The sequence below is a fragment of the Crinia signifera genome, chromosome 7 (genome assembly GCF_055691185.1).
Source record: "Crinia signifera chromosome 7, ASM5569118v1, whole genome shotgun sequence".
Classification (NCBI taxonomy): domain Eukaryota; kingdom Metazoa; phylum Chordata; class Amphibia; order Anura; family Myobatrachidae; genus Crinia; species Crinia signifera.
In genome coordinates, this window is record NC_139223.1 from 117,132,784 (window position 1) to 117,155,353 (window position 22,570).

Below are 22,570 nucleotides of genomic sequence, written 5' to 3' on the forward strand. Positions count from 1 at the left end.
TACTAACCCGAACCCTCTAGAGAAGAATAACAGGGAAGGGAGGGCGGGGAAATTTTCTGGAAGAAGAGGAAGACTCCTCCTTCTCCCAGAGTAATGATTAGAGCCAACAACCCAAATCCAAGTCAGCCATAGGCTCTCCTTGTCACATGACCTCTAAGGTCACACCCAGCTATCATGTTTAATCTCCTACATGTCTATGCAGCCATTACGTTTTTCTAAACATTGTAATAGCAGATGTGTGACCCCAAGCATGTTCTGATGTCACGTAATACTTATACTTCTATGTAATAAATAAAGACACGGAGACTTGGATTTGGCAGAACAGTTGTTAGCTGAATTTTATTTAGAAATAATTTTTAAGCTAATTTTTATTATTAATTTGTTTTGTTTAATTTTATTTTAGTTTTTTAATGGTGGCCAAGAAAAGAGCGGCTTTTAACTAAGCTCCACCCCAACTCCCATGCGTAATTCGCCTAACATAGAAAGCGGTATCCACTCAACCCACAGCACTGGCTGCCCACCCCTCCGGGTGGGTTCGCCATCCCTGGTCGGGTAATCTAGCGAAGGCCTAAGCCAAATGAGAGGCGAGCGCACCGCAACATGACCAAATACGCAATAACATAACTTAATAAACCTCTTAAATCTATAACTTGCCGCTCTTTCCCGCCAACGCGGGGTCTCTGCACCAGAGCCCCCGCCCGCCACCTATTACAGGACTAAACCCACCACTGCGAGCAAGTCCTCAATGAACCAATACAGACCCTCCTTAACTAGATGAATCCCGTCCGGCCTAAAAAGCTGGCGATGCCTAAACTTTATGCGTTCGTGTGGTACTACTGCTCCCCCGGCTCCAATTACCCATTTAGCAACCGCTGTATTCAATTTCTTCCTGGCCTCATCTATGGCCCTACAGTCTCTCGCACCTCTCCAACACAACCGGGGAACCACAAAGGACCAAATTAGGGTACACCTAGGCCAGGCAGCCTTAATGGAAGCCAGGTCATCAATAATCAGGGCCCGCAGTTGCAGCTGGGACATTTTCCCAAGATCGTTACCACCAAGGTGGATCACCAATATTTCTGGCAATCCAAACAACTTCACCTTCATCAATAGGAAGGTCCTTAGCTCGCGCCAGGACATTCCTCTCACGCCCATCCACCTCACCAAGTGACCAAAATCATTTGCTGGACCCTCGCCTGAAGCTATCAACCTGGCCGCCCAATGCACAAAGGAGTGCCCAACTATCCATACTCTGCATGCATCGTAGCCCACACCTATAAAGAAGGAGATGTTTAACATAAGTTAGAACCTGTTTCTAGCATCCCGGATCATTATTTCACTAATTTTAGAAGGGTCTGCCAAAGAAAAAGAAATTTTGTGGTTGTTGCACAATTTGGTGCTGAATTGCTTCAATGCCAATTGAAGCCACTCCTGGACACAAAGGGAAAGCCACAAACGAAGGGAGGAATGGGTTTGGATGGGAGTTTGGAAAACAAGGGATTACTCGGCCGGAGGAAAAAACGTCTGAACCTGCTGAGGGACTCTTAATTGAAGCCGAATTAGCCGAATTAGGATTAGCCGAATTCAGTCCATCAGTTCAGGTAAAAAAGCGTGAAAACTCCAGACGCTGGCCCAACAACAGAGCGTAGCTAATCCCCGAGTAGGAAACAATAGGGCAGGGGTAACATAGGAGTACAACCAAACAACTGGAAACCATACATGCACAGGCTGTTTAGGGCAGGAGGTGAGGCCTAATATACTTTCTATAAGTCGCTGAGCGCCAACGCCCTAGCCTCTTGATATCCTTAACTGACCGACCAGCACTCGCCGCAAAAGTTGCAGCTCCAATTCTGAAGGAGTGGGTGCCAAACTCCCCGGGCGACAAACCTAGACTGCCTAGGCACTTCTTGAGCATCCAGCTAAATTGATATCTAGTCCATCGTAATGTGCCAACCATGATTCGGCACTTGCTGGTCGCACAAGTGCATAACGCTCCGCCAACGCCACAGGACAGGCTGAATTGGGCAGTACAGAGCCTATATGCACCCACGTCCCTTTTGCTGCTTGGTCAGTTTTGGATCGCCTAATCCTGCACCAAAGAGACCCTACATCTATGCGTATGTCTGTGAATAAAAGCGCGGCAACTTTAACTTTTGAGGCCGAAACTAACTCTAATATTCTAAAGGCTCCGTGGAAAGCCATGGAAAAAGCTAAACTGAACAGTAACGTCTCAAACGCGGAGTCTGCGAACAAACTAATTTTATCCAACAAGGATAACAAAAGAGGGAAACTAATGGGGGGCCTGCAATCGGGAGCTACGGGAGCAATGCGAGCCCAACCCTTCAAGGCCTTACGCACCAGGAAGCATTTTGTGAAATCGTGCTTCCCTTTTAGCTGCGCAAAAAATGAAATTCCTGCAAGGTAGCGCGCTGCGTCTGCTCTTGATTTGCCAGCTTTGTATAGTGACCAGACAAAAGATAGGAATAGCTTGTTACCACGCATACCTGGCTGTGCCGACCCTCCAGAAAAGGCCTCCCATTCCGACCACGCTTGGCGGTAAGTTCTAAGAGTAGCCGGCGCTACCGACAATTCCGCTAGCCCCTCCAATCCGGACCGATGACCTGCCAAATATAAACCGGGCACGAGACCCCAACAGCGTCAGCATCAGGCGCCAGCTCTCTAAAACGTTCCCACTGAAATCGCGAAAGCGCGTCAGCCACTCCGTTCTGAGTGCCCGGAACATGCCTAGCCCTAAAGAGGATGTTAAAACGCAGACATTGCAAAAACAGTTGGGCCAATACTCTTAGGACTAGAGGTGACTTCGCCTTTTGGTTGTTAATCGCGTGCACTGTACTGTAGTTGTCGCACCAAAAGAGCACACTGCGATTAGCAAGTCGCGCGCCCCAGATTTCCATCGCCACCATGATGGGGAATAACTCAAGCAGCAGCATGTCTTTTGTGAGGCCCTCAGTAAACCACGAGGAGGGCCAAGGCTGCGCGCACCAACTACCGTCCAGGAAGCAACCAAAACCAGTCGCGCCAGCGGTATCAGTGAACAGCTGCAGAGAGCAATTGTCGACCACCGGAGCCAGCCAGATGCGTATGCCGTTAAAGTCTTCCAAAAAGGTTGACCATACAGCCAAGTCGCGTCTAATCTCTGCGGACAATCGCACAAAATGGTGGGCTCTGGCGACTCCGGAGGTTGCTCTCTCCAGCTTCCTACAGAACAGCCTACCCATTGGGATGACTCTGCAGGCAAAATTAAGCTGACCCAGTAGCGACTGGGCCTGGCGCAAAGTTATCTTACGGGCAGCGCAGCACGTGTCAATGACCCCTTTTAACTTGGCAACTTTCTCTTGAGGTAAACAGCAATGCCCCATAACCGTGTCAATCTCGATCCCCAGAAATGACAGGCAGGTCATAGGGCCCTCGGTTTTATCTTCCGCGATTGGCACGCCAAACTGCGAGAAGACAAAACGGACCGTCTCCAGTAATACAGCGCATTGATTGGAATAAGCTGGGCCAACACATAGGAAATCATCCAGGTAGTGAGCGATCCCGCTCATCCCGGATGACCTCTCCACGCACCAATGCAGAAAGCTACTGAACTTCTCGAAAAAGGCACAGGATACGGAGCACCCCATCGGCAGACACTTGTCGATGAAGTACTCCTCTCCTATGCGGAAGCCCATGTACCTAAAAGCATCTGGGTGCAAGGGCATGAGCCGAAAAGCCGACTCAACATCGACCTTCGCCATCAGTACCCCCGCTCCGTTGGCCCTGACCATCTCTAGTGCGTCATCAAACGACTGATAGGTCACTGAGCAGAAAACCTCCGGAATGGCATCGTTAACCGATGAACCCGCTGGATAAGAAAGGTGCTGGATAAGTCTGTACTTACCAGGAACTTTCTTAGGCACCACCCCGACGGGAGATATAATCAAATTGGGCAGGGGAGGAGATGGGAAGGGCCCGGCCATGCGGCCTAAATGCAGCTCGTTGTCAACCTTGTCCCTTAGAACTGAGGACAAGGAGCGAGCAGACTGGAGATTTCTAAACGTCCCCCCCGCTACTTCGCTTTGTATAGGGAGGTGAAAACCATCAGTAAAACCTTTTAACAGAAAAACAGCAGACTCCCTGTCTGGGTATTGCTGGAGCCACGGGGACATGGCTCCACCTTTACCGGAGTAAAGGCTCTATCTAGGGTTGCCTGACGCTGCGGGCCTGGGTGCCGCTGAAGCAACCGCCCCTCGGGAGGGGCGGCCACCTCTAAAGCAATTAAAGGCAGGATGATTCCCCGAACAGTTGATGCAGATATGTTTATATCGGCAACGCTGACCCTGATTACAGAAGGAGTTATTAAAGCCGTAGCATTTGCCTTTGGCTGCCCCTGGAGTAAAAGACCTCCCGCCCGAAGGGAAACGCTTTGGACCAGCCGTGTCCACCCCGGGGCGTTGAGTCGCAGGTGGAGCAGGGGGTGCAGCAACAATAGCTCGCGTGTTCTCTACTGCCTCCACATGAGCCCTGGTCAGGCCCATCCAGACTTCAACGTCCTTGCATCCGAAGTCCATAATGTGCAAACAGTCCTGCTTTCGGCGGAACTGTTCGTCATATGTCCTCCATGCTACCCCGCCGTATGTGCGACGCATATCATGGACCATATGAATATACCGAATGATGTTCATATGCTCCCGGGGTCTATCCTCCAAATAACATGCGGAGAAAACACAAAATCCCGCCAACCAATTATCATAAGAGCGGAAAGCCTCCGCTCCTATACCTCCTTTTGCCTTAGCGGCTTTGTAGGCTTTTTTGGACTCGTCAGTTAGGCTGAACAAGTCCACGAATTCTCCTTTCTGAATTTTGGCTCTACAGCTCTCTCTAAGGCCCCGCAGCACAGCAGTGTAGTCACAGTGCACAACCCCTGGCAGGTTACGGCGCTTGCGCTCCCTCTTAGTCATTGAAGCTGCACGCTTACGCTTGCGGCTAAGCGCCTGGCGACCCGCCTCCTTCTTGGCATATTTAGCCGTGCGCTTGCGCGCCTTTTTGGTGCTGCCTACCTCTGACCCACCTGCAGATGAAGAAGAGGAGGTAGAGGAAAAGCGACTGGAACCTGACCCCACTGTGGATGAATAAGCCACTGACCCGGCGCCCTCATCTGTATTCTCCTCACCTGTAGACTCAGGCTGCGCCGCCCAGGTGTCGTCATCGGTGTCATCCTCCATGTCAGCAGCTCTGTCACCTTCGAGATCCACCTCTCTCTCATCAGGATCTGAGGATACAACAGACAAGGGCCTGGCGGGCCATTCCGTCCAGTTTTGGGCCGGCCTGCGCCCACTGGCAGCAATATTAGCACCGTCTCTGCGAGAAGACCTAGGCCGAACACTGGGCCCTGTGGGGCCGATATCTCTGAACGCCCTCACAAACTCGGAGCAACCAGGAATAGCTTGCCCCCTAGCAGCTGATCTGTGACTGCCAGACCCTGATGGACCGGCCTCGTCAGAACCCTCCTCTATCAAAGGAGCCAGGGCCCCGGCCATTGAGGACAAGGCCGCAGATAATAAAGCTGGATCAAATGCAGAAGGGGAAGGCCTGCGTGCGCGGTCTGACCCCTGTGTGGATCCACCGTCCCTGCTAACACTCCGGGGCATCCTACCCCCACTGGAGTTACCTGTGTCCCCCAGCCTAGTAGGAGTCTGGATCTCCTCTGCCTGCTCCTGGCCTAGTCTTTCCCACGAAGGCCTATAGCCATACTGGGGAGTCTCAGGGTCAGGGGAAGGAGCGATGTTTCTCCTTGAATCCCCTGAGCCTCTCACTGGCCTTGCAGTACCCCTTGCTGCGGACCTCCCCCGGCTTCTGGGGCGGCTAGGCCCGGCCGCCATGTTAGCAGGGGATCGCGTGGTGCTACGTAATGGCCGCCGCTCTGGGCTAGCCATCACTCCAGCGGCATCAGCACGGTTATCATCCCCCCTTGCGCCAGCCTCCACCCCGCGAGCAGCGCGGCGGGCGCCGTCAGCCGACCTGCGCCCACCGCGTGATGCTGCTCTGCCGCGCCTGGACGGCTGCCCACGCAGCGGGATGCCGTCACCAACGGGCACCCACTGTGCAGCTGCCGCCGTCGCGCGACCTCTCCCCGAGCGCCCGTTCGAGGTGCTGGCAGGCTCTCCCCCGCCCGCGGATGCCTGGAAGGCCTGTGGGAAGCTCTGCTCCACCAACGCCAGGCCGCGGCGGGCGCGTCCTGTACTAGAACGCCCACCGCGCGACACCCTCCGCCCGCGGCTAGCTGCCAGCTCTGCGACAGGGGACGAGGGGACCGCAGCATCAGCCGCACTGCCCCGAAGCCTCCCTCCGGAGCCACCAGCCGCACACAGCGCAGGATCCTCAGCTGCAGGTGAGCGCGCAGCTACCCTCACAGACCCCAAGGCCTCCGCAAAACGGGCGGGCGGCCTAACTGCACGCCTTGAGCGACTGGGGGCAGAACGGGGCATGCTCTAAGCTTTTAAGCTACAGGGGTAATAGAAATTGAAAGAGGGGTAATGTATCCTAACTGGGCCTAAATTGGAGAGCAAAAAAGGTGTGTGTACTCACTCAGAAATTTTCTGGAAGAAGAGGAAGACTCCTCCTTCTCCCAGAGTAATGATTAGAGCCAACAACCCAAATCCAAGTCAGCCATAGGCTCTCCTTGTCACATGACCTCTAAGGTCACACCCAGCTATCATGTTTAATCTCCTACATGTCTATGCAGCCATTACGTTTTTCATTATATTACTGCTTTCAATACAATGGGCCTGATTCTATATGAGTTGTAGAAGTGTGATAATTGCAATCAGGAAATTTTCGCACTTCTGCATGTGCGCAGGGGGAGTGGTGCGGGCAATGCAGACTTATCCGGACCATTTTCAGGATGGCTGTGTGACATCACATGGTTTACAAAGGCATGGAGCAACCATGGTCTTTTCGGTTGCAACGTTTTCTCTGATCGCAATCTCAATTGGATTGCATGGAAGGAGTTTTGCATGCTGGGTCGCCCCTAGCATATGACCGCAAGAAGTTTGCTATTTTAGAGCAACTGAAGCTGAATTAGGCCCAAATTCCTCCAGGTTGTTGAAAGAAAAAAATGATGGATTTCTTAGCAAAATTATTTTCCTAAATACTCTGAAAAACAATAAATGTATAATAAAAATGTAAATGGATTTTTTATTATTATTTCATTGTACAGTTGTTGCTGCTGGATTAACTAACCTCATCTGTACACATCTATATTATGTTGTTTATTTTTTTCTATATAAGGTCCTTTAAAAATAAGTAATTGCATAGTGAAGCATTCAATTGCAGACCTGTGGTAAGTAACAATAATGGAAGTATTGAGCTGCAGATGACTGTAATGATAGTCGTTGTGGTAAAACTACTTCTCCTGCACTAAGAGGACATCACTAAGGAACAGTCTTTTGTTGTCACGCGTACCACAACTTATAGCTCTATACACAACTCTATACACTGCATAGCTGCCTACCCTCCTGCATTCTGCAGGAGTCTCCCTGAAATAGCAGCTATCTCTCTCTCTCTCTCCCTCATTAGTCTGGTTGAGTTATTAATTACGCTACTAACAGCTTATTACCAGACTAATGTGTCCTTTCTGATATAATAATGCTGACTTTCATTTGCAGGTACTCTTATATTACAAAAGACCTATATAGCCCCATACATGCTAGATGAGGTATTGCTTAGGAGGGCCCTTCTGAGCGATATCTTTTACCATCTCATCTAGTGTGTACAAGTAATATCGTTTACCATGAGCGCTCCCGTGCATCATTAACGACCCCCTGCCTTGTCTGAACATGCGCAGGTATGGGAGGTCCTTGCTAACGACAGCCATGCTGTGGCTGCAGCATAACCCCTGTTCCTCCCGTCATTCTCAGCAGCAAGTGTGTATGCAATAGGTCATGCCGGCACCCCACCACCACCAATATCGGCATCAGCAGGCATCTTGTATGGGGCTTTAGCACTGTTGTGCTGCTCAGTACTGAAATCTTATATATATATGTAGAGCCAGAAAAGATCCACAGGGAGCACTCACCAATAAGATCAGTTGCACAGTTTAATGGTACTTGTTTAGGATACAAAACACCTTACTTTGTATATTGGTGAGTGCTCCTTGTGGATCTTTTCTGGCTCTACACCTGTGTTATATTGGGAGCATCCTTGGATGTTTACTAAAGTGGAGCACCCCGAAAGCTGACAGGGGTTGGCCGTGAGTGCAGATTCTCCGGAAAAAAAAAAATATATATATATATATATATATATATATATATATACACGTTTAGTGTCCGTGTGTAACTGAAATACTGCCATCTGCTGGCAGAGAGTAAAACTACTATTCTTTCTCTTTCGCACATAGAGAAACACAGAGGAAATCACACATACAGAAGCACAGAGGCAATCAAACATAGAGAAACACAGAGGCAATCACAAGTTAGTAGACTAGCTTTCAAACCTTTTGCTTCTAGCGGGCTTAGCTAGTCCTGTATAACCAGGAGCTATGTGTATTTTGTGTTAGATACATTGAGGGATATGCAATGTGTGCCGATATTTCCGACAATCAGAACTATCTGCACATATCTATTCAATATGGCCGTTTCCAACTGCATTGAAGTCAGTTTCCAACCGCATTGAAGTTTTAAAAAGTAGAATCTGCATGGTCTAAAAAAGCTGCAGGATTGTGAATTTGCGGCAGTTTTTAACCAAATACAATGTGGACTCCAACTGTCGGAATGTTTCCGGTAGTCGGAATCAAACGTTCAATGTCCCCCTATTATATGTGCTGTTTACCCTTTAGCAACAGAAATAATAATTTACTCATTATCAAACTATGCATTCAGGGCCTTAGCAATAGACTGATAAAATATTTTTCACCAGATATTTCTGGACAGTGAAAAATGAAATACTCAAGTCTGTGTCAACTTTTCGTGTGTAATCTTATGTAATGGATCATTTATACATGCAGGTGCTGGCGGTCATCATGCAGTTTTAGTCCTGTGGTTCCCAAACTTAATCACTGTGCCCTATAGTATCAGATTTTTTTTTCACAGCACCCCTAGGCCAACAAAATGTAAAACATATTGTAAAACTAAGTACAGTAGCATTCACTTTATTTATGATGGGCAGACACTAGCCCTGGTTATGTCTAATATATTGACCATGAATAATTTGAATTGGTCCTGGACCACAAACCCGAGGCACCCCTGCGAGTGTTCCGAGGCACCCCAAGGTGCATAACACATGTTAATTACTTCTATAATCACCTTTTTGCTTACCTGCAGGACGTTATTCACCACAAGGTACTGGTATCCTCTGACATCATCTTACTGTAGGAAATCTGCCAGCTTTCAGAGCATTGGATCTATAGGATCACATGATATTGTTGCCAAAGGATAGGCCACACCAACAGCTCATTTAGGTCATTACAGAAAGAAATGCCACACAGATAAGGAGGGTTCTCCTTTACGCAAAAAAACTGTATTAGGAATGATGTATAGTAATGTGGTGCTAGTCAGGCGGCCATAGAGGCACCACACTTGCTTCACATCACATCTGACCCATAATGACTCTTAGTAGCTCCAACTGGGTCTTAACTCAGACTATCGGGTATGTTTATTAAACAAAATAAAGGCTTTTCTTCAGTGCAGAGAAATTGCTGATCACTCTAATAACAGTGCTGCAGCTCCCTAGGTTACAGGTGGCTGCACACAAACTGTATTTAGAAAGAGAGAGAGAGAGGGACAGATGTTTAGCGCTAGTCTGTTCCAACAATCCAAGAAAGGTAAATACCGTTATAAAACTAAAACGAACGGCAGAAATGGTTTTACAGTATGCGTGCGGCTTTTCACTTTCCTTCTTGAATAGAGCCCTGTATCACTAATGTTACAGATTTCAAAAGTGGATGACAGCTGCGCTTATGAATCAGTGACATATAAATTGTATCATTATTTCAAAGCAGGATTATCTAACTTTTTATGCAAACTTTGTTAGAACTGGATGTTTCCATATACAGTAGTTTAGACAGGAGTAAAATTATTCTGTAGAAGTAATAGCTGCTTTCAAAGACAAAAAAAAATCAAACTGAATGTAATTTGAAAACATTATTAAAAGTAGTACACTTGCGTTTCATAGACAAGTACAATATTTAGCTAAAAGCATCTGTAGCACAGAAGTTCACATTGCCCGCTCCTCCACCTGCTGCCAATCACTTGTCACCTACAGCTTAGTCAGAGCCAAGAGACAAGTTATTTATCCCGTAGCTATTTTTGGAGCTTTGAAAAATACCAATTTGGCATCGCTCCTCCTGGCATTTCTCGTCTTGCTTCTGTCTTCCAACATTTTGTCACACTCTGCGTTTTTTTTTATTACTAATCTTCAGGACCCTCAGCTGCTTTTCATATACAACTCTACCCTTAACGTAAAATTCCATCCTACTATCTGGCAAAAATTTTAAATAAAAATAAAATAAAAGGGCAATAGCAAATAATAAATATTTTCTCAAATAAGGAATGTAAAAGTTGTATAAGTGAGTAATGTGTACATGTTCTAGGTGGTAATAGAGGAATGTAAGGACCATACAATCATTACCACCACCACCACCCGCGATTAACCTGCCTGTTTTCATAGCATCCTCTCGCTACTCTGTCTATGCCGGCGAAATGACAATCTGTATGAGCGATTGTACCTTTTCAGTAGTGAATACGTCGACATTGCTTTTCTGGAACAAGATAAGAGGAAGATGTAGGAGGTGCCACAATTAGTTTTGCCAATGATATCATCTAGAGCAAAGGAAGGCTGCACATAGGCGTGCGCAGTACATTTATTAGGGAGTGCACTGTAAAATGGGTGTGTCTAGACCACCTATTGGGCATGTCTAACACCACATTTCACTGCAAGTCCTACACTAACAATTGGTCTTTGTTATTTGGTTTGTTATTTTATCCATTAAATTATCTCTTTAAATGCACCATGAAGCACACTTTTGTATCTGCCTTTGCCTAGATTCTCACCTCTGTGGATCATGGAGGATCACCCACTTGTTAAAGTTGCTGCGGCCATGAAATTGGACTCTGGTGTTCTCATATTAACCCTCTGTGTTCTACAATGGTTTTTAATCTGGACAATTTTTATTTGTCAGTGATTGTATGTGGCGATCAGTGCAACTTCTACTGGTATATATATGTGTCTGTGTGCTGTATATACAGCAATGTCAGACGTTATGCTCTAGGAATATCTTGACAGCTTGTATAAATGCATGCCAAGAAGGAGGCAGGGTGTACAGCAGCCCATGGATATGTGGAAATGGAAAATGATTGCGAAAGGCACAGAACAGGCTGACAACCGAAGCAACATGGGGGAAGGAGATCTTTCCATGATCCCAAAGATAAACTGCTCAGGAGAAGCCATCATTTCCTGTACTGTGACCGGATCAGTGGCTCTTCATAGTGACTACATTCTGTTACTCTGCAGGAGCTGCTGACTCTGGGCAGCCTGACATATTACAGAAAAATGCCTGTAATCTATACACACTCTGACTCACCACTAATATTGCAATTAGCACACTGATGCTGCTTGCCCAGGGCATTGCATTAATAACAATTAAGAGGCTGGTGTTCTCTGCAAATTGTAGTATTAACTGTGTAATCTAAATACAGAACACACTATTTAATGGCGAATATTGCGATTTATCATATAGGGCCTAATTCAATAAGGCTCGCTAAGCAGCAAGGATTAGCAGGTTAGCGAGCCCTTTAACACCACCCGCCGGGCGAGCAAATGCCTGCTGTGTGTACATCCCCACCGCAGTGCAAATAGATGTTTAGCATACATATCCATGAGCACGGGATTAGCACTGCGGACAGTCTCATGTGCAGGGTTGCACTGAGCAGTAGATAATACAATGCACACATTTAACCCTTCTTATAACCTGATTTGAATTGCCGGGTTATAAGCTTTGGTGCTTTCATACAGCACCTCGTCCCGGGTCATCACGTAAGTAACCCAGCAATATACCGGGACCAAAATGTGATGTAAATGGGGTATTACAATCACCTGCTAATGTAACATTGGGTAAATGACATGCAAAGTGGATATGACCTCATGGCCAATGTTAAGTTAAAAGTCATCAATTATGGATATATTTTTTTATGTGTCCACAGCTACAGGTGTAGGCAGTGCATCCAGTGGTGTAGCTAGGTGCCACGGTGCCCAGAGCAAGGGATTGTTTCACACCCCCACCCCGCTGGCTCTTGAATACAGCTGCTTAAGGGTTTCTTAGCACCCTCTGAAACATTATTTTCCTTTTTAGATATATATATATATATATATATATATATATATATATATATATATACTGTATATATATATGCATGTGAGGGGAAGCACCAGGGCCAGCCAATGTAGCTATACTTCCTCCATACATAAAAGTGCCCCCATTTTCTCATAACCACCTGTACCGCTCTCATGAGACCAGGACATCAGGACATTGATGATTCTATGAAAATGATTTCTCAATAATTCCCTTCCTTTAGTCCCCTGCAAAGATGTGTTTGTGACTTTTCTATCCCTCACCCCCCCCCCCCCCCCCCCCCCGGAATACATGTACCCCACCATGTGCTATTCCTGTAATGTGTACCTCCGCAGATTGCACACCCTGCTGGCTCTGACCTATGCAGTGCACCAAGCTGGTTGCCTCAGATGGTATCTCTGCGGGCAGGATGTGGGTCACGTGGATGTTTCTGTGCAGGGTTTATCATACTACTACACAAGTATTTGCTTTCCAGTATATGCATTGGGTCCTTGCATGGCTCGCCTCCTACAGTGTAACCTTCGTAGTGTGCCACCATGGCTGCCTCATCTGGTGCACTTGTGGATGGGATGAAAAATACATGGACCTGAGTATTCACTGAAATCACCCATTTTGGCTAATTTCTTTTAGGGGTGATCTATTCCTCCCAGGGAAATCCTACTCAGAGCGCCTAAAATGGCTGCCGCACCTGGTACCTTGTCAGGGTGGAGTACACAGCCCATGGAAGTTATTATCCAAAATGCTACACCAATCCTGCATTATACTTAAGGGTTTCTTTTGTCTGTTACTGTACTACCAATACCCTCTGTATTATGTGCATTGATTTTTAATGTCTGCAAAGCGCCGTGAGTCCTGTTGGAGAAAGTGCGCTATATAAATTATACTTACTTACTTACTATATATACACATCTGGATGCTGGCACTTGATTCTAGTAAACTGAAATGCCTGGTGCCCGTCGTGGCTGGACCCTGATTATATAGAGGAACAGATCGGGTGCCGCGATCTGTTCCTATATATATATATATATATATATATATATATATATATATATATACATATATATATATATATATATATATATATATATATAAAGAAAAAGACGCACCAAATGAGCAATATGTCACAACACTTTAACTGCATAATAAAGCTCAAGTACACAGGGGTTAAAAGATGTATGCTTGCCAGCCAAATCAGTAACCGTCACAGCCCAGACAACTGGTGTAGGGAATCGCCGCTGCTCAGCTATAGTCAGGAGACCTTAGACCAAAACACAGAGTCAGGAAGAACCCCCGGCTGGAACATGAGTGGAATGAAGATGTCACAGCATCGGACCAAGCAAGCCATGCCCAATGCATTTCGTCACAGGAAAGTACTTCCTGTGATGAAACGCGTTGGTGGTGGCTTGTTTGGTCCGATGCAGTAAAAACCCAGATACTGTAACAGGGTTTATACCACATTTTCCCTTTATTGTCTCTCCCACACAGTCTTTTATCCCTACTCTGTCTGAATGATTGGAAGATGCCATCAAAGTATTAGGTATGTAGCAGATGTGAGCAAGAAAGTTAGTCTAAACAGACGGACGTGCAGTTATTTTATACAATCCACGTTAATGATACAGTATATGAGAAGAAATGTACTGGCAGTATTAGTGTCAAAACATATTTTTTATTTATAATTAGTCATTTATATTAGTTTTTGTGTCAGTTTTGTATATTACAAGAATCCCTGTTATAATGACATGTGTGTATAATATACTGTATAGATGGGAATATTTTTCCCTTTCTTCGCAGCACTGGTCATTCACACTGCAGAGAGGATTTCAGAACATATGGTAGATGAGAACGTATAATAACATTCTGTTCTTTGTGTCCACAGCTCCAGAAGACTCTAACAATGGGACAGATGCAGCTATGATTGGAGGTAAGACAACCAGTTATAATTTAATACCAAAAGTATAGACAGATGTAATATATAAAGTGCAGTATACTCAAATGCAATGGAAACTGAATTCTTATTTCCCCCACATCTAATATTAGATCCCAGTTTAGTGACTGCACATGCGCATAGTCATGTATGCACATGTGCAGTCGATGCATGCGAGCGGCCGGGCACTCACACACAACAGGGCGGATGGGGGGCAGCAGGCCAAGGGATGCGCTCATGGGAATGTACAGCGTTTCCTGGGCGTTCCGAAGAAAACGTTGGGCGTTCTCATGGTAATTCCCCAATGGTGTGTGTGTGTGTGGGGGGGGGGGGGGCAGCTGATGTCAGCGGATGTCAGCTTCCTGCACAGGGCACCCACAGATCTGAGGTGTCTCAGATTTGCAAGCATTGGAAAAATCATTCGATGGTCATGCAGGCAGTGTCTGGTGGACTTGCAAGGCTTCGAAATTCAAAATTCTGTCAAAACACAGTGCTCATGGGCCTAGAAGTGCTATATTTGTTGTCTCCTTCAATTTGTGACTGTGTAGAAATGTCCAGTCAGGTGATCAGATACTAGCACTAGCCTCTTAAAACACAACTTCGGGTCACAACTCTGTGTCAAAGATGCTGGGAGGTAATTATTTATTATAATTTTTGTATGTGTGCAGGTGGAGACAGGAATTGTAATCTGTATTTCATACACATAGCTTTAAATCTATAGCAATATATCTCCGCAGATAAAATGAGGAGTCAGTGGGATAAGGGTACTGGAAGTTCATGATTGTACAGAGTAAAATTTGTGTTGTATGACAATGCACATGTACAGTACATACTGTACATAGGGGGAGATTCTCTAAGCAAGAAATGCGGTAAAAACCCCATTATCGAAAAATCTGGTTATGCCCCATAGAAGCCAATGGGCTTCTACCGCATCCCACCACTGCCCCGCGCCGACCACCTGCCGCCCCGCACGGACCCCCGCATCGCCCCCTCACCTGTGTCCGGGCAGCACAGCTCTGTGCTGCCCGGACCTGTGACCTCCTCCCTGCACTGATCCTCTTCCGGGTGCAGGGAGGAGGAGAGCCCGGCGCAGCAGCAGCAGTGCCGGGTGTGTGAGGGAGGGGGCAGCCGCCGGGACCTGCTGGGACCCGGCGACTCTCACCGCAAAGGACAGCTCTTAACGCAAGAGCTGTCCTTTGCTATAATTATCACATATGTTAGAACATATGCGATAATTATAAATGCGATGGGCGGCGAAGGGGGGCAGAGATTCTTAGAGAATCTCCCCCATAGTCATGTACTGTACATGCTATATACACATATATACTGTCACACACAAATACACATACAACATTCAGAAATACAGTGAACATCTATACACATAAAGTCACACACATACACGTATAAAGTCACACACAAATACAAATGCATCCAGATAGAGAGACAATATAGTGACCCCCTACCAGAATCCCTCTTACATCACAGGCTAAATGCTGGATAGGTATCTGAGTACTCTGCCTGCTAGGTTAACCACCAATTGCATTAACCACCAATTGCAGATTACTTTGCCATCAGTGGTTTATCTGATGGATGGTGGAGATCCAGTGGTACTCTACCATCTATGGTACAGAGTCCCAGGTTTTCATTTATCAGTGGGGGTAACCATTTATTGTTCCCGTGTGAATGATGTTATGCTATCTAGGTTAACCACCAATTGTACAATCGATGGTGACCATCAGTGGTTAAACCACCGATGGTCATCCCTACTATATGCGACAACTCCTTCACTCTTTCCCATGCTGCTATTTCTTGCTCTATCTTACTTACGTGCATATGGGCCCTTATTCAGATCTGAATGTTGTACAAATTTGTTCTCAAAATGGGCAAAACCATGTGCACTGCATGTGAGAGGGTTACATGTGGGTGGGGTGTGTTGAAACTGAAATCTAAATGGCAGTGTAAAAATAATGCAGCCAGTATTTACCCTGCACAGAAACAAAATAACTCACACAAATCTAACTCTCTCTGCACATGTTACATCTGCCCCACCTGCACTGCACATGGTTTTGTCCATTTTGAGAACAAATTTGTACTGCGATCCGATCTCAATAATGTCTAGTGTGTATGCACTAAGGGCCTGATTCAGACCTGATTGCTCATCTACAAAGTTGCCGATGATTGCGAGCAGTTAGCCGCCGCTTAGACCGAAAGAAAAAATCCCCTGTGCAAATCTGAATTGTGAAAATAGCGGGATTCGCTATTGTGTTGTACATCCATATGCAATTCATGAACCAATCAAATAATTTTTCCAGTATGTACAATGTGCATAACTCTGACCCTTCCACAACTCTGCGACATTCCGGTTGTAATGGAGCTTTTCCAGCATTGAGTAATACCAAGGCTTAAAGTGGTCATGCAGAGGTGGGGAAACTCTTTTCTCTAAGCCACCTAATTACACCCCTCCCCCCCATCCCATACCCCCATTAGGCAGAGACAGGGCCAGTGGTAGGGTTTTGGGCATCCCCATGCAAACTACAATGCTTTTCTGTGAGAATTAATGTGCAGGGCCAATGTGGAGGTTAAAATGTTCCACCTCACCATTAGAGGTGGTGGAACTCAGTTCCACCACATCCCCCCTCACTTTAACCCCTGAGTAATACCCATAACCCTAACCCTCCCCTTAGTACATAACCCTAATCCTCCCTTCCTTCAGCCTAATGTTCTGCAGGAAATGTCACATTTCCACATGATGAACATGATAAACATGTTGACATTCTGCAGATGTTGATGTGCCCCTTGTGGTGACAACATTATAAGTGCTGACATTTAAATGTTGGTATGGGGACTGTATCTCCTATACTTTAGCTTTAGTTAATCAGTGGCTGTAAATGCTTCAGAATTATATTCCTTGGATTCTATAGCTTGAATTGATCTCTAACATTGCCTATCTCCTCCTCTTAGGTGTAATAGCTGCCTTAGTCGTGGTTGTTGTGGTTCTTGTCATAGTAGTTCTCCGTTATCTGTACCGACACAAGGGAACGTATCACACCAATGAGGCCAAAGGCACAGAGTTTTCGGAAAATGCAGATGCAGCTTTGAAGAATGACCCATCCCTGCAGGAAGCTGTAGATGAATCAAAGAAAGAGTATTTTATCTAAGTGGACGCCCCGCATGGAAATTGCTGTTAGGCTCCTCTCTGTTCTAACTGGATGGTCTACAAAGGGTTTACATTTGGAAACACTACTATTTGACGAGTACACTAATTCTGAGTTCCAACAGGGGGGAATATTATATCTCAGGGGACATAACAAACATGCTGGATTATGTACTGGAAAAGTTGTTCATGACACCTGGCTCTCCACCCAGAGTGCCTGATGTATGATTCTAACGCCAGGTGTTCATGACGGATCCTTGAGGCACAGCAGGAAAGGAAGTAATGGAGCTTTTCCACCGAGGACCTGTTTTTAATGGACGCATTTTAATCTATGACAATTGCACTCGCTAATGGAAACATACATTTTTACAAAAGCATAAAAATGTCATCATTAAACCTTGATATAAAACTCACACCCCATACTAACATTACTCCGTGAACTCTCTAGCTGCATGTTGTTACAGTATTTATCCATTGTGAAACTGAAAGGTCCATTGATGTGTACGTGAAAGCAGCTGTTGCAATGAAAGCTATAATCCATATACAAAACATATGCACATTGTGTGGACTGTTGCAAGTTTACAGTATAGAAAAATCAGCTCCTATCTTAACAGTCTTTTAATAGCTGCTGACTGGGGAAGGGGGGGGGGGGGGGCATATGCCTTTAGTGATACACTAAGTAATATAATCCATTCCAAAGATGCACTGATAATAATAATAGTCACATTCTTTTACCATGTATTATTATATTGTGATTTTGGTCAGAATCACATATACATTTCATAAAATGTTACAATTGGCACAGTACCTTCTACCATGAAATTGGCTTTCCCTTATTACAGTGATGCATGCCCCTACGTTTCCTTTCTGGTATTCTATGATTTTGTGGCACATTTGTATAATAATGCCATGCTTATGATCATCACCCTTGAATATGACACAGATCTTCTGTGCACTCAGTCCTGTGTGCAATTGTAACAAGAGAGCTGCTTTGTCTCAAGCCCTTGGCTCAGTGCCTGAAGGAATAATGCCATAAATCTGTATTTAGTAAAAGTTGCAGGGTGCTCCAGACAATAAAAGCAGATGAAATGGAAGACCATGTTACTATAATTGGATGACCTACGCTGATTAGTTGCTTTGTGTTGCTTCAGTTTCTGCCACAGTACCCCATGTTATTATTTAAGGCTTTAATTAAGGTTTAGTGTTCTCTACTTGCGGGGACATACAGGCTGTACAATATTATCCTAAAGTGCCTTGTTATTTTTTTTAAAAGAGTGTATTATTAAACATATTATATGATAACTTTTAGTGTTTTTATGTTTGGTAATTGTATTGATAAATGCAGACTATCATTAACTTGCAAAATCCTACATGTGAAAAATCACCAACGCACTTTAATTATTATCCAGTCAGAATTGGTGAATTGAGGATTTCCAACATGTTGAATTTTGACGATGACCTGACCCAGGCATTGACAGATTGAGGAATTGCCCCATTAGATTCCTGAGGTATGGGCCCTGAAAATCAGATAGCCCTGACTGTTTATGTTTTCTGGAATGCATTGATTGTGCACAGGGAAATTCATCTCCTGTAATTCATCATCTTTTCTCACAGTGCTTGGTTAGGACACAGTGGGGTCATTCAGAGCTGCATGCAAGTCCATTTTCCAGGCAGATCTTGTGTGTTTTTTAGTACTGCACAAACCCAGCCTAGGCATCTACATTCTGGACGTCATTCTGGTTAACTTGCAAAGCTGTGAATTTTGCAGCTTTGCAAGTCAACTAAACGCCGCCCACAGGAACACCAACCTCCCGCTTGCACGGTGAATGCAAATGGTGTTTTGCATAAACATACATTCATAGACTTGTGTGCTGGACCAAAATCATTCAATGGTCGCTCTCTCTGGTGACACAGATTTGCAGTGCCATGCTACTTGAACAGGGCGGGCAGCTGACATCCGGTGATGTCAGCTGTCTGCCCCTGGCACCCGTGTCACGCCGCAATTTGCAAGGGAACGCTCAGCATTTGCATGGGAATGTCCATGAAACACTGGGCATGACCCATGCCCACCACCCCAGGCCCCCTGCCCGCACTGCTCTCCGCGGATGGGCCAGCGACTATGCAAGTCACGGCAGCTGTTCACAAACAGAGCCTGTACATGTGCATAAATGGTTACAGATACAAAACATCGAACGTGCGGGGGAGCAAATAAACCAGAATGAACTCCTCTGTCTGTTGCATATCTTGCACCAAGAAAAGAGCAGGTACAAGTGTGCACTGATAATAACAACAGCTGAGGAAGCATAGCAGTGATGCAGTCACATACTGTAGATGAGCGCACAGCAGTAAATGTATTCATTTACTTCCATGTAAGCAATTCAAGTGGAATTGTGTCCAAAAGGAGGTTGAGTCAATGCAACAAGTCAGAAAGATGGGCAAGCAGCAGTATTAAGTATAGATTATTATTATTATTACATTTTATTTATAAGGCGCCACAAGTGGTATGCTATGCAGTAAATATGGCATGGCACACATTAGAACAATGCAGGGTACACAAGTAACAGAAGTATAGGTAACAATTAGCAGCACAATTCTTAGTACACAGTACAACTGAGATGTAGGGATGCAGAGGAATTGTCTGCCTGCTACCAGGGGCAGGTTGTCATTGGTAGCGATGAATGAACACAGGTGAGACACTGTTACCACAAAAAATTCCAAGCATACGCAAGTATACCTGGCCAATAAAGATGATTCTGATTCTGATTTTGAGAAGAGATGCGGGTATAGGTTGTAGGTGAGTAAGACAGCTGTGAGGACCGTGAGAACAGGAGGGAAGAGGGCCCTGCTCCAAGGAGCTTACAGTCTAGAGCACAGGTTCTCAAAGTCGGTCCTCAGAACCCCACATAGAATGTTTTGCAGGTCTCCTCACAAAATCAAGTGCAATAATTACCTCCACCTGTGGATCTTTTAAAATGTGTCGGTCAGTAATGAGTGCAGATGCAGGGTGATCTGGAAAACATGAACTGTGTGGGGTCCTGAGGACCACGTTTGAGAACCACTGGTCTAGAGAGAGAGAGAGGAAAACAGACAGGTGACACTAGATGCAGGCAAGGAAGCCTGAAGGCAAGACATGAGCATGACAGGGATGGCCAGGACATGGAGGAGCAGGTATAGGGAGTGGCCTCGGTACAAGGTTATGCAGGAGGGTGTGCTTTGATAAACAGGTGAAATCCCTAGAGATCCATATAAACACTTGAGGGAGATGGGACCACAGCTCCAGGCCTCCACATAATAATATGCCCATCATCCAAACAAAAAGGAGATAGTCAGCCTACCAGCTGGCTAGTCAGGCATAGTATAGAACTATAAAATAGAATTTTCCTTAAAAACTATAGCAATTTTTCTACTTTTACATATTTAGGTTGAGAAGCCATATTTCCAATACAGTAGTGTTGTTCAGAGGAATGATATTGAGTAGCGTGGGTGTAGCATAAAATGTACAATGAGAAGAGGGTTTACTAAAAGCAGAGTGCATACAGCAATTATTACGAAGTAATGGAAGGAAAAGAAGCCTGAGATTGTACAAAGTGGATACAGATAGTGTATCGGTATAGATTTATGTTAACGAGTCATCAAAAGCATAGAAAGTTGCAATAGACATATTTTAGTACATCGTTTGATATGCTTGGTAAAGTAAGGGTTAAATATTACTAATTGGCTCCAGTAATGCTAAATTGTTAGTGGAGTGTTAGGGTTTATAACCTTAAACCAATGTTTTCTGTGCAATGAAAGGTCAGCCAGCTTAACTGGCCAAATGATATCTCTCAATTCTGCTTTTATAGGCCTGCAATAACCAAACGGGTTAAACTATTTCATACAGTATTTGGCGGTGGAGCGTCCATCCTAAACGAGCATGAAGGATTATTAAAGTTTACTTACCAATGAACTGTGTTCATAAAATGCTTTGCAGTCACAAGAAGTAGTTTATGTTTTTATGTGAAAATGCTGAAATCCAGATTTTCACTATGACACTTGATATAAATAGAAACAATACATAAGAAAAAAAAAAAAAACATAAGTAACATGGTATAAATATTATTATTTTTTTTAATGCACAGCTTGTATAACGCTGCATTGAGGCCGAACAATCACGCATGGACCTTCTGACAGTATACTATGGGTGCAGTACACACCAAAAATTGATTTTTTTACCTTCATTATTTTTAAAGTGCAGCTTGTATAATGCTGGGTGGACGCAGAACAATCACACACGAACTTGTGGTGTATACTATTGGGGTGCAGTATACAGCAAAAAAATAAAGAACAGCAAAATGTATTTTTATATTGTATTTTTTTATCAATGGGCCCTCGATAACACTGCGTGAACTGTGGAGTTAGAACAATCACACACGGAACTTGTTCTGCTTCTGACAGTAGTATATGTATGGTGTATTGGATTGCAGTGCACCACCGTGACCACACACCACAATGAAAAAAATTAACAATGAAAAGCTGACTGACAGCCTGCCTGTGTACTACTGTACCCTGACAGACAGCCTTCCTAAAACACGACCAGTACAATAACTACAAAATAATTAAGTATATTAGATATATATATATATATATATATATATATATATATATATATATATATATATATATAATATGAAGCTGACTATGTACTACTGTACCCCACTACACTGACTGTCAGCCTGCTTAACATACGAACAGTACAATTACTATAATATAATTAAGTATGTTATATATATATAGATAGATAGATAGATACGATAGATAGATAGATAGATAGATAGATAGATAGATAGATAGATAGATAGATAGATAGATAGAGATGGGGAAATCAGCAGCACTCCAACAGGCTTTCAATCACCATTAGCAGAAAAAATACACACAGCAAGTATCCCATGATTGATTCAGATGCTGGGCTCACTACAGCATTATATATATATATATATATATATATATATATATATATATATATATATATATATATATATATATATATATATATATGTTTTCTAATAGCGGAAAGGCGCCTATAGTGTTAAAACACAGTCCAACCGTGGTAATTATTTTTCAATGATACACTGAAAGTTCTCATCCAATATTCATTTTATTATGTTCT

The 22,570-nt window shown here is 44.6% G+C and overlaps 1 protein-coding gene across 1 annotated transcript in view; it reads left to right on the forward strand.

The window, feature by feature from the left end:
* GYPC (glycophorin C (Gerbich blood group)) overlaps positions 1-18,688 on the forward strand; it is a 40,441-nt gene extending 21,753 nt beyond the window's left edge. Inside the window, exons 2-3 of the mRNA XM_083153659.1 lie at positions 14,223-14,267; positions 17,232-18,688. Of these exons, the coding sequence (XP_083009785.1) occupies positions 14,223-14,267; positions 17,232-17,428 (242 nt within the window). The 3' untranslated portion in view covers positions 17,429-18,688. The remainder of the gene's footprint in view (positions 1-14,222; positions 14,268-17,231) is intronic.
* The last annotated feature ends 3,882 nt before the right edge of the window (positions 18,689-22,570 follow it).